The sequence below is a fragment of the Dufourea novaeangliae genome, unplaced genomic scaffold, assembly GCF_001272555.1.
Source record: "Dufourea novaeangliae isolate 0120121106 unplaced genomic scaffold, ASM127255v1 scaffold28, whole genome shotgun sequence".
Lineage (NCBI taxonomy): Eukaryota > Metazoa > Arthropoda > Insecta > Hymenoptera > Halictidae > Dufourea > Dufourea novaeangliae.
Genome location: NW_015373917.1, coordinates 623,882 through 637,095, shown reverse-complemented (window position 1 = coordinate 637,095; position 13,214 = coordinate 623,882). Strand labels below are relative to the sequence as shown.

Sequence of the window (13,214 nt, the reverse complement as noted above, 5' to 3'; positions counted from 1 at the left end):
TTCGTTTAGCTGAAGCACTCAATTTGTAGCTGAAAGTACGTAGATTAATCCACTATTATTGATAATAACAATAAACGACCAGAACACTGTTAAAATCGCATTTAATCGCGGAATACCACTATTTTTTCGACCGGTGGCGCCACCCGTGGCGAAACGCTTAAACTCCTAGCCAAATAATTGGCTAGTAGTTTCAGCGATTCGCCATGGATGGCGCCACCGGTCAAAAAAATAGTGGTATTCCGCGATTAAATGCGATTTTAACAGTGTTCTGGTCGTTTATTGTTATTTTCAATGACAGGAGATTAATCTACGTTCTTTCAGCTTCAAACTGAATGCTTGATCAAGGTGTAACTTGTCCATAGAACGATGGAAGAGCTTTTTAAAGTGAACTAAACGGGGTACGCATGCCGAGATACAGTGTCAACCGTTGCAAATAAAGTGCGATTTTAACAGTGTTCTGATGGTTTATTGTTATTGCCACTGACAGGAGATTAATCTACGTTCTTTCAGCTACAAGTTGAGTGCTTGGTCAAGACGAATCGGCGGTTACAGGGTACTAATCTACATTCTTTAAACTTCGAATGTAGTGCATGACGAAGAAAAGTGTTGCCTGTTTAGTGGTTATGTACTTGCCGCAGGTTTCGATCGGATTTACACTGCTAAACGAGCATCAGTTTTCCTTGTCATGGATTACATTCGAAGTTTAAAGAACGCAGATTAGTACTCTCTGGCAGGTGGGAACCAGTAATTACAAGAACATTGTTAAAATCTCAAATGTTTGCAGAGGTTGACACTCTATCTCGCGATGCGTACCCCGTTTAGTTCACTTTGGACAAGTCATACAACGTTATCCTGACAACTTTCGTCTTGACCAAGCATTCGATTTGTAGCTTAAAGAACGTAGATTAATCCCCTGTCATTAAGAATAACAATAAACGACCAGAACACTGTTAAAATCCCATTTAAACGCGGAGTACCACGATTTCTTTGACCGGTGGCGCCACCCGCGGCAATTCGCTCAAACTGCTAGCCAAATAATACCGACAGGTGAGTGAACATTCCTAGTGATGGAAAAATGCGAATATCTCAGTAATTAAGCGCTTAAAATGAACGTCATTAGTCTCAAATTGTCCCTCCGGACTTAATGCATGGACCCAATAGTGCAGAACCCCTGAATTAGTAAAATTAGTTATGCCTGTATTACCGTAGCCCCTCATAGGGCGGCAACCCAACTTGCAATAGATTTCGATTACATTTACACCACTGAACGGGCATGGTTCTTCTTCGTTTTGCATTAGATACACCGTTTAAAGAACGTAGATTAATATTCTTTAACGGCTGGAAAACAGTAATCGCAAGAACATTGTTAAAATCGCATTTGTTTGCAACGATTGACACTGTATCTCGTCATGCGTACCCCGTTTAGTTCACTTTAAATAGCTCTTCCATCGTTCTATGGACAAGTTACACCTTGATCAAGCATTCAGTTTGAAGCTTAAAGAACGTAGATTAATCCCCTGTCATTGAAAATAACAATAAACGACCAGAACACTGTTAAAATCGCATTTAATCGCGGATTACCACTATTGTTTTGACCGGTGGCGCCATCCGTGGTGGAACGCTGAAACTACTAGCCATATAATTGGCTAGTAGTTTCAGCGATTCGCCACGGATGGCGCCACCGGTCAAAACAATAGTGGTAATCCGCGATTAAATGCGATTTTAACAGTGTTCTGGTCGTTTATTGTTATTTTCAATGACAGGAGATTAATCTACGTTCTTTAAGCTACAAATCGAATGCTTGGTCAAGACGAAAGTTCATAGGATAACGTTGTATGACTTGTCCAAAGTGAACTGAACGGGGTACGCATCGCGAGATAGAGTGTCAATCGTTGCAAACAATTGAGATTTTAACAATGTTCTTGTAATTACTGGTTCCCACCTACCAGAGAGTACTAATCTGCGTTCTTTAAACTTCCAATGTAATCCATGATGAGGAAAATTGATGCTCGTTTAGCAGTGTAAATCCGATCGAAACCTGTGGCAAGTACATAACCACTAAACAGGCAACACTTTTCTTCGTCATGCACTACATTCGAAGTTTAAAGAAGGTAGATTAGTACCCTGTAACGGCTGATTCGTCTTGACCAAGCACTCAACTTGTAGCTGAAAGAACGTAGATTAATCTCCTGTCAGTGGCAATAACAATAAACGATCAGAACACTGTTAAAATCGCACTTTATTTGCAACGGTTGACACTGTATCTCGGCATGCGTACCCCGTTTAGTTCACTTCAAAAAGCTCTTCCATCGTTCTATGGACAAGTTACACGTTGATCAAGCATTCAGTTTGAAGCTGAAAGAATGTAGATTAATCTCCTGTCATTGAAAATAACAATAAACGACCAGAACACTGTTAAAATCGCATTTAAACGCGGAATACCACTACTTTTTTGACCGGTGGCGCCATCCATGGCGAAACGCTGAAACTGCTGGCCATATAATTGGTTAGCAGTTTCACCGATTCGCCACGGATGGCGCCACCGGTCAAAAAAATAGTGGTACTCCGCGATTAAATTGCGATTTCAACAGTGTTCTGGTCGTTTATTGTTATTATCCATAATAGTGGATTAATCTACGTACTTTCAGCTACAAATTGAGTGCTTCAGCTAAACGAAAGCTATCGGTATAACGGTGCAAGAGATGTGCAAAGTGTACTAACCGGGGTACGCATGACGAGATACAGTGTCAACCGTTGGAAATGAAGTGCGATTTTAACAGTGTTCTGGTCGTTTATTGTTATTATCAATAACAGTGGATTAATCTACGTACTTTCAGCTACAAATTGAGTGCTTCAGCTAAACGAAAGCTGTCCGTAGAACGGTGTAAGAGCTGTATAAAGTGAACTAAACGGGGTACGCATGACGAGATACCGTGTCAACCGTTGCAAATAAATATTATTTTAACAATGTTCTTGTAATTACTGGTTCCCAGCCGTTAGAGAGTATTATTCTACGTTCTTTAAATTTCGAATTTAATGCGTGACGAAGAAAAATGATGCCCGTTCTCACAAGTACTAGTTTCTAACTTCGTTTATGAAAATACAAATTCGAAAATCTTCTCGCACCACACATCTAGGGCAGTTCTGTCCTGAACTTACGCACAAAACGTAATTAAAATCATTTAAATAAAATAATAAAATTTCATATTTCTCATAAATACTAAGACGGGGTTGTTGTTTAATAATTTATGATAAAATACAAATTATTCATTTGTAAAGCTTCATTACAAGATCCACTAAATAATTTTCTATAACATTCAAAGTACTAGACATTTTTAGAACACTGAATCTCATATCGATTTCTAAAATAATCCTAGTTCGATGTAATATAAAACGTGGTTTTATGAGATAGATTCGAAGTTCGCAGCCATTAGCTCGGTATTGTCTTCAGTTTACAGTACTTTACCGATGACAATACCGATTGCCCAGGCCTCACCACGAGGAGGTTGCTGCGAGTGGAGGCCCAAGGCAGGTAGATGGAATCACAAGTTCTACATCTACCCACCTTTCACAATAAACCTTATAAATAACTTAAATCTTAACTATCTAATACTACCGGTACTAAAATCCCTCGGCGGATGACTTCTTTCTTGAGCCTAAACCTATAAAAAACTAAGTTCCCTCGTCGGTTGTCTTCGTTCTTCAGCTTAGAACTAATATTATCTTAATATTCTAATTAATACGAATTAATGCTAGTAATACGAAATAACAAATTTAACGCAATGTAGTCGCTAATACTCAAACGAAAGAGATAGACGGAATGGAAAAAGTTCCATCGATCATTTCGTTTACGCACCTAATATACCAAGCCAAAAATTAATTCTACGATGAACCACGTTAAACTACAGTATGAACAAGTATCGCGATGAAAGTGTTGTCGCCAGAACCTGGTTTAAGAAAATAGGAAAGACGGGCGCAACCTCGCAAACCCGAATCCATCTCTCACTTTCCAGGCCCTTTGGGCTGGTCACCTACGTACCAGACCCGAGCACAGGTCATGACCAAGTATGGTAGTGCAAGCGAGATCCCCTGTAAAACAGAGTCCTTTTACGGAGCAGACTCCCGACTACTCCGTAGGCGGGTACGTTGTACCCAGGCGCGCACGAGCCTTTACTCCAAATCCTACTTACCAGGCAAAGACTAAACACGTCCGATATCTGGCTTCTCAATAGAAACCAGAGGGATCGGCAAACAGTCTTAGTGCACAGGCCCACTGCCCGTACCATAATAGGTACAGACCCACTGCCCATACCCCAAGTCTGTGTAGAGAAATCAACGAGCAAAATGAATTAATAATAACTTGGTATGCACAATGGCTGATCACAATTTAAGTCTATTAATAGATAGACTAAAATTAATAATAAACGATGTGATGATGAATATGAATATAACAATGAATATCGAATTATGATTTAAGTTTAACTTACAGTAACTTAACGCAGTGGTAGACGCACGCTTTGAAGATGTAGACGTTGATCGATGTCTTCTTTCGATGGAATAACTGTTTGGAAAAATATTTTTCATTATACAATACACATAGAATACATAATATGCACAGTAAATAAATCACAGTAAATAAGAAAATAAATATCGAAGCCAATGGTTCTCGAACATCTGTAACATACAAGGGATTAGTAACAAGAGAGGGGACACAACAATATGCACAGTAAATAGATTAATAATATGCACAGTAAATAAATTAATAATATGCACAGTAAATAAATTGATGGTTGTCGAATGCCTGCAACAAACAATGGGTTAGTAACAAGAGAAAGGACGAGTATGAGACGCGCGACCACCCTCCGCGACGGTTCACGACAAAGTGAGGAAGCAAGCACAGACCTGCACGGGATGGTACGACCTTGGTACACGGCGTACACGGCTAGTCAATAAACAGTGTGACGCAACGTCACTAGCGCGTTGGACCGACAGAGAGCACCGATACTCGGCACGGTCTACCGTACTCTCTCGCTCGCACACCTCTCCCCATAGACCCCTGAAATTCCACGGCACGCGTCACACCGACGGAGAGCACCGATACCGCGGCTCGCTTTACCACTCTCGTTTATTTATGATGTTCATATTCCCCAAATAAATATAATTTTTAACTAATTTGTTTAAGCGACATGTTCCTTTTAAAGATTTAGCTCTTTATCAGGAGTGATTCACAAGTAGCAGTTCACGCCATCTCTGGTATTGACACTAAAGTGGTAAGAGGGGTTTGAAGCCCCTGAAGCATGTGACAGAAAATTGCATTGGATGTTAGGTCTAATCTATATCTCGTCCGTGCCTATACTTCATCTGTAATAGTTGTGTTTCTTCTATATAAAGCTCGATTAATGTAATCGTCAGTAAAAGAGTATCTTAGATTAATGTTCTGTAAAGAAACAAAAGTGTGTGGGTATATAAAAGATCATGAGATGATTGTTAACATAAAATTCAATACAATATCGAGCAATATATCACGTAACAATTAATTAATCCAGCTACGATAAAAAAGTAGTAAGCACACGATAGTCAGCTTTATATGTTAAGAAAAATGGTTCGGATAAAATGGACGTTAACAAAGGCTCCAAACATCTTTAAGTAAGTCACCAAAAGTAATGAAAACGCTTGTTATTTCTTCGAATGTTTTTTTTTAATTTACCTGTTGTAGACTTAATGTGAAGCAAAAATGGTGGCGCCTTCAAATTATTATAAAATCTTTATTCTATAATGACTTTTTGAACTGGAGTTACATCTGTGATATTCTTTTGGAACCAATGTTTTGGTTCGTAGAAAATTTCACTGCCTGCTTAGGACCGGTAATTACTTTTGTAATCCTCTCTAGTTTTATGTATTTCACAACTTACATGTTAAGGTTTACAACAATTATATAATGTTGTTAATAAATGGATTTTGCATTAGTCACAATGTATTTACTAAGCTTTGCAGTTCACAGGTATTTGTAGTAATGGTAAGCCTTTTGACTGCATGTATAGTGTACATTGCATATTACATTGGTCTACCATATTGGTGGGAGAAGAGTCCAACAATGACAGTAATCCTGCTATTAGTTGGAAACTGGTTACTAGTCAATGATTGTTTTCATTATTATATGGGAGTAAACATTCCAGCTGGCTATCCACCACAAGGTAGCCTGATTCCAGAGGCTGTAAGCATTTGTAAAAAGTGCATTAAACCAAAACCACCTAGAACACACCATTGCTCGGTATGCAACAAATGCATTCTTAAAATGGACCATCACTGTCGTATCCTTCTAGATTGAATTTAACTGTTTGATAGATCTATCAATTCTTGTAGATTTCTTGACTCAGAAAATAGCATGGCTGAATAACTGTGTTGGACATTACAACCATAGGCATTTTTTTCAGTACATGGCTTTTACAGTGCTGGGAATTTTATTTATTATGCTGTTTGGAGTTGAAATAGCATATCAAGAATTCTTTCCTGCACAAGATCCTGAATTAGATGGCCATCCAGTGCGGATTAACAATTCTGAAATTATTCCCATGGTAATCTTTATAACTGTCTTTAGAATAAATAGAATTCCTGAGCAGAATTACCATCTTTTCTATTAGATGTTTGAGGTTTTCATGGCCTAACAGTTATGACTGTTATTACTGTCAAAGTCTCAGCAGTAACATACTTGTTACTTCAATTGCAGTTCGAATCTCTGGACCATTTAAGCGAAGAAGAATTAGCGGAAATAGCCAAACAAGCTGCTGATACAAACGCTAAAGAATGGAGGCGACGACTTATAATCTTTGCAGCGTTAATTTGCGTGGCGACTTTCGCGGCACTGGGAGCGTTAATGTGGTGGCACGCGGGTCTTATTACCAGAGGGGAAACAAGTATAGAGGCGAGAATAAACAGTACGGAAGCACAGAAGTATACTGATCTTGGAAAAGTGTATCAAAATCCATATAATTTTGGACCTAGACAGAATTGGAAAATATTCTTAGGCATAGTTGGCAGGTAGATGAAACTGTTATTGTTCTGTTAGCAACATTTTTTAAGTATAATAGTCAAATGATTAATATCATTATTCCTTTTTTAATTGTAGAAGTTGGTGGCGTGTTTTTTTACCATCGAATCATGGCCCATACGGGGACGGACTTACATGGAAAACTATTCACGATACAAAGATTTCGTGAATATAATTTCGACGTTTTAAACGGCGACGATTGCATTTATTTTTAAGTTACTTTCACAGTTTTTAAACAGTTCTAGTCAACCTGCAACTATTCAGTAGTCCATACAATTCACACGATCCGTAGGTGAAACTAGATATAAAATATTCCGAAAGAGTTAATATCATTGTAAGAAGAATATTCCGTTTTTACGTTTACAAAGTAATCCAACGAGTGTGTGTATATAACGATTACATTTCACAATGGTACATCTAAGAAATGTATGCCATTACCTTTAATGTACATTATTAAGCAATACTACCATTAAATGTAGTTTAAACTTTTAATCTTCAACTTGATCGGGTCAATTGCAGAATAAATAAACTTTTTTATCTTTGCAAAGTGAGACTTACATTGATACAAAAAAAAACAATCAATGTTCCGGCCAAACAATGTCCTCTATCCAGTTAAGATAATGAGCAACTCTTGTGTACACTCCAGGGTTGTTCGGAAACGCGCAACCTATTCCAAAGCTGGTGATACCTACTACCTGAAAGAGGCACGAATTCTTTGGGTGAACTATTTGTAACGGACCTCCTGAATCTCCTTGGCAAGTATCTTTCTTCCATCCACCGCGTTCATCCCCGGCGCATATCATACGCGGTATAATTCCGTATGGTAGTTTCGTGATTTTCTGATATAAATATATCGTTGAACATTTTAAGTTATCAATAATATCAAGTTCAGCCTTTTGCAATAGATTACTTCCTTCCTCGTCGTCTGTAAACATTTCCTTAGGTCTCCATATATGTTTAAGAATATTTATGGGAATCATTAAATTGTATTTTACGCTTACCATAGTCTGTAGTGCCCCAGCCAGTAACGGTTGCGGTTTGAGGTATAGTATCGAATTCATCGTACAAACAAGCTGGTCTTATATAATTAGTAATTTCAACAGGTTTATTTAACCGCACAAGGGCTATGTCATTGTACATAGCAGCACTGTTGTAATTCGGATGGCGTATTGTGTTCTTTATTGTAGTTATAGTACCTTCTTGATTATTTTGCACATTGTGCAGACCGATACGTACATGTGTCAATCTTTTATTAGAAATATTAGCAATTAACAGTGTTTAGTTTCAAGTGATATATGTTTATCTAATGGATTCGTAATAATGAAGATAAGATAATACCTTTCCTTAAAACAATGGGCTGCTGTAAGTACCCATTCTGGTGAAATAAGCGAACCACCACAGCTTGTATGAAATGTTCCATGTGCGGTTCTAGTACCCAGGGCAACCATGTGAGGAAACTCATTAGGAGTAGCAGTAACACCTCCGACAACAAGTTTATTTGCATCCTTGCAATTTTGACTGGTCAATGTGAACACCTTATCATTAGAACCGTCTAAATGCTGTACTCCAGTTGAACTTAAGGTTGGTTTCCCATATTCATCGCACACTGAGAGAATAAGATAAATGCAGTTAATATTATAATGTATTTATTGTTATTTCTTCTGTTTAAGGACACTTACTACGTTCCGACCTCCTTTTTGGATCTTCAAACTCAATTTTCCTGGGTAACTCATTCGTACCTGATAGCTTCCCAATCAGTGTTTGTATATTAGCATTTAAATTACTTTCAGGAGGTCTTGCAGAATTTCTATCTGCATTAAGTGCACCTTGTAAAAAAGGATCATTTCATCATCAACACTAACATTAACATCATCTGCTGTTTTGTTTGTATTATTATTTACAAGTGAAGCCTGATCGTTTTTCATGCTACTGTTAGAAAACACGACAAAGACGAGTTAGTAGAAATTGAAGAGTAAATGTTATCCCAATTTATAGTTGTGTCGCGACCCTGAAGGAATAGATTCTTATCAATATTGTCGCTTAACTGCGGCAGGTTCATGGTACTTTGAAGAAACGGATCTTTGCTTATATTATCGCTTAGTTTGGGGTGGACTGGGTTTCTTTTTCCTTGAATTTCCTAGAATTACATCTGCCTTTACATGTGAATGGTTCAGAAAAGTAGAAACGGATAATTAATAAAAAAAATTGGAACCATGTTCACCATGCAAAGCGGTCATGCAGTACGGAATACAAAGTATATGCGGTATAAATATCAAACTTAAAATATTTCACCTGTGTTCTTCGCGGACAACACTAACACAAATATGCATAATATAAATATCGCAGGAATATTCAGTCGAGCCGCCATTATTGCAACCAGCAGAAGCGAAACTTTTCCTGGACTCGGATTAATGTGGAATGAAAAAAAGGAAAAATATTGTTTATGTCGTTGAGACGAAGTTCGTCAGAAATGCATCATCTCTATGTCCTTCGAGTTACGTTTCCATCTCTCGTGTACTTTCGACCAATGTTTATTGATTCTGCTGAAAAATTTTATTTATTAAAAATAATCTGTCGATCTAGCGATCTGCCAGTCCATAGATCCATTGTTCATGTGTGCGTGTATGCCCTAAATAGCATTCGATTGGTCAATCAAGGATCTTCTTAGTTATCCAAATACCACGTGACTCGGAAGCAAGTGACAAAAATTATAATCACTGGTTTGCCATTGGGAGAGGGATTTTCCTAATGATTACATGATACTGTGTTTACATATTTCACGTTGCAACAGCCACGGTTTTATGTAACTCCGTATCACAAAGTAACAAAAGAACTGTCGAATAAAACTTACGTGCCATCTTAGAACCGATTAATGTTATTTCAATACATCTTCAGAACAGCTTTTCGTCACCTTTACGCGTGAAAACCGGGAATTCCCGAGGATTTTAACGTAGCAACGGTTTTACTAAAATTAAATACAATCATAAAAACGATACGAAAAATCGTAAAAACGATATCAAACAAACCAGCTGATTGGTACAATTCGAAAATTTTACCGCTTATCCCCGTTACACAAGAACACGATGTAATTTGTTCTACCACCGATCGACATCGGATGCGTCTACGATCCTTCGGTGACAAATTATATAATTGTCCGTGTATATTCGAAATGATTATTCGCCTCTCCTAGTTCCGATGCAGGCTAATATACCACTACCAATTGCTCTAATTCATCACAAAGACAAATTGCCGTGCCGACAGCACAAGCGTAAAGAGTATATAAAGAGGGTCACCGGGTAAAACTGGATGATCATTCTGCCAACTGATAAAAGTTCGCGCTCAGAGTTCGTTCTACAGTCGCAAGAATGCACCGTTTCGCGATCTTTCTTGGTTTTTGTTTTCTGATCGCGGGAGGGATAGAGGCGAAGGACGCGACGGGGTCGCCAAGGATCGTGATCGTGGGCGCAGGTGCATCGGGGATCGCGGCTGCGTCGCGGTTGCTTCAAAACGGTTTCAATGACGTTTTGATTTTGGAGGCCGAGGGCCGAATTGGTGGTCGTGTTCATACGGTCAAATTTGGTGAGTCTCTGGACACGGCACGGCGGTGATTTTCGTAATAGAAAACCGATTTCGGTGTACCAATGACGAATACATATATATTTTTTCTCGTAGAGGACTACGCGATCGATTTAGGCGGGCAATGGATACACGGGGAAAAGGGGAACGTCGTGTACGAACTGGCAGCCCCTTTGAATCTCACCGATCACTCGGAACCGTATCACATTGAAATGTACACATCGAACGGCGAACTGCTCGATCCTATCCTCACGAAGAATTTTACAGCACTTTACGATCGGTACATGGAGAACGCGGCAGACGAACAGTGGGCGAACGAGTGCAACGCTTCAATCGGCGAATGTTTAGAGCCCAAGTACGAATTTTACAGCGTTCGCCGAAACAGGGACACGTATCATAAGCGCACTCAGGTCATGGAACTCTCTTTTAATACGTGCAGATGAACGTATCGGGTGTCGTTGGGTCTTCGACATTTGACAATTCGAAATATAGTAATACATACATACATGCAGGGGGTTCTTGATACAGTGGACTCTTGATATATTGCAGCTTGCTATATTACTGCACGAGGCACTTCCCCTGCACGCGAATCAGCTCACCATCCAATTCTTACGCATGCGTCTGAGCCGAATTACGACAACAGAACAGACCCTTTCCACAAATTTTACTTTCCTGCAGCCCCGGCAATATCTCAAGAGTCCGCTGTATTTGTAAACGAATGATTACAGAGAATTGCAAAGTAAAAAACTAGAACTGCTAAAGATTTACACTTCCACTACCGTTAAGGAAGTGGGTAATGTTATGAACGAAGAACGACCTTTTTCCCGAGTCCACTCCTGAAGCGATAGGCCACGCTGTTCGGTAATATCCGTGTGCAATGTTTTATTTGTATTGCCACAGGATAAGAGAACAGTTGTCCCAACTTCCGGGAGTGAATGAAACAATGCAGGACGCGTTACTGTGGCATTTCAATCTGATACAGACGAGCTTAGACGCTGCCGATTCCTGGTACGATATCGCCATGGAAGCTTCCGCGGAATACACAATATGCGAAGGTGATCGTGCTGTCAATTGGAAGGAACGTACCTACAGTACTATTTTAGATATATTAATGGTCTGTAGACATACAGTTATTTCACGATCGTATTATATATACACAGGGATCGAACACGTCTATTTAATTCGTTTGTTCCCGTATATTTTTCCGTTTAGAAAAAATTCCCAAATCCGGAGGAGCAGTTACCCGTGTTGAATAAAACGATCCTGAATGCTGAGGTGACGAATGTCGACTACTCGAGCGAAGACGGTACCGTAAAATTGATGACGCTCGATGGAAAAGAGTACACTGCCGATCACGTAATTATGACGCCTTCTTTGGGGGTGCTCAAAGCGCAACACGAAACTCTATTCACTCCCCAACTACCAGAATCGAAAATCAACAGCATTAAGGTACACGTATTCGTTGCTTGACAGTTCACCGATGAAATGATTAATCGAACGTAGCTCATTATTTTAGCATCTGGGATTCGGGAACGCCGGTAAGATATTCTTGGCGTTTAACGACACTTGGTACAACAATGCGGGAAGAAAAAACGCGGGCTTCGATCTTTTGTGGACTACGGCGAACAGAAAGGAACTCGAAAGCAATGTACGTACGTTGTCCGTAACGAATCATTATTAACACTAAACCTACCACGACCGATTTTGCTGTTCTAAATCCTATCTTTCTGAAGGATTCGGTAGATTTAGTGTTAAGAATTTATTGTATTATGTTTTCGCGTCCTCATCAGCCAAAAACGATGTGGCTTACCCATGCGATGGGCTTCTACCTTGTTGAACACAAGCCCCGTTTGTTGTATATATGGGTTTCCGGCAAAGGTGCACGTCTGATGGATGATGTGACCGACGAAGAAATTCTCAGTCAAACGGTAGGCGTGTTAGACACTTTCTTGTCGAAGGATTATAACATCAGTCGGCCAATAGCGATGATAAGGTACCATTCTTGTGGTTATCGAAGTATATTTCTTGTCTCACTCTTTCGGTCTTTATCTAATTCTTGCGAAATATGTCTCCCTTGTCCATTGCAGAAGCAATTGGCATCAGAATGAACACTTCCGTGGTACGTACAGCTTTCGAAGCTTAGAAACAGTGAGAACGAACGCGAGCGCGGATCAGTTGGCCGAACCTGTGATGAAAGTGGGCAAACCGGTAGGTTCCTCCGTTGCGATTACCTTCGAATAAATTAAGCGAAACAGGTTCATCCTATTCATTCTCTGTTTCCAGGTGATTCTATTCGGTGGAGAGGCTACTAATCCGCGTTACTTCTCAACGGTGCACGGCGCCGTCGGTGCTGGATGGAGGGAGGCCGACAGATTAATAAATCTGTATTCGAAAACCCACAGCACAACCGAACAAAACTCACAGTGAACGACGCTACAGAAAAAAAGAAAGAAAATAAAATTCATGTAAATAGGCTGTTAGCTATACACACGTTTGTATTTATAGATGCAGATGCGGTCTCTGACACGGTCGGAACAATTGGTACGATTGTACAATATCAAATATAAGAATTTTTTGTCGTCCTGAGGTA

At 39.5% G+C, this 13,214-nt stretch overlaps 3 protein-coding genes across 3 annotated transcripts; 2 read left to right on the top strand and 1 right to left on the bottom strand.

The window, feature by feature from the left end:
- The first annotated feature begins 5,380 nt into the window (after positions 1 to 5,380).
- On the top strand, positions 5,381 to 7,551 carry LOC107194292 (probable palmitoyltransferase ZDHHC16). Its single transcript, XM_015583895.1, has 6 exons — positions 5,381 to 5,646; positions 5,717 to 5,864; positions 6,002 to 6,311; positions 6,385 to 6,575; positions 6,728 to 7,038; positions 7,127 to 7,551. The coding sequence occupies exons 1-6, from the start codon at positions 5,588 to 5,590 to the stop codon at positions 7,215 to 7,217; spliced, it is 1,110 nt and encodes a 369-aa protein (XP_015439381.1). The 5' UTR covers positions 5,381 to 5,587; the 3' UTR covers positions 7,218 to 7,551.
- A 75-nt stretch (positions 7,552 to 7,626) lies between these two features.
- Positions 7,627 to 9,906, bottom strand: LOC107194230 (trypsin-like). The gene is made up of 5 exons (XM_015583821.1): positions 9,900 to 9,906; positions 8,728 to 8,874; positions 8,387 to 8,654; positions 8,050 to 8,294; positions 7,627 to 7,973 (listed from the first exon to the last, which is right to left on the bottom strand). Exons 1-5 carry the CDS (start codon positions 9,904 to 9,906, stop codon positions 7,627 to 7,629), a joined length of 1,014 nt encoding a protein of 337 aa, XP_015439307.1.
- Positions 9,907 to 10,412: 506 nt separating this feature from the next.
- LOC107194339 (spermine oxidase-like) lies at positions 10,413 to 13,214 on the top strand. The gene is made up of 8 exons (XM_015583948.1): positions 10,413 to 10,627; positions 10,721 to 10,979; positions 11,525 to 11,738; positions 11,837 to 12,073; positions 12,141 to 12,272; positions 12,415 to 12,617; positions 12,712 to 12,832; positions 12,908 to 13,214. The coding sequence occupies exons 1-8, from the start codon at positions 10,414 to 10,416 to the stop codon at positions 13,049 to 13,051; spliced, it is 1,524 nt and encodes a 507-aa protein (XP_015439434.1). The 5' UTR covers position 10,413; the 3' UTR covers positions 13,052 to 13,214.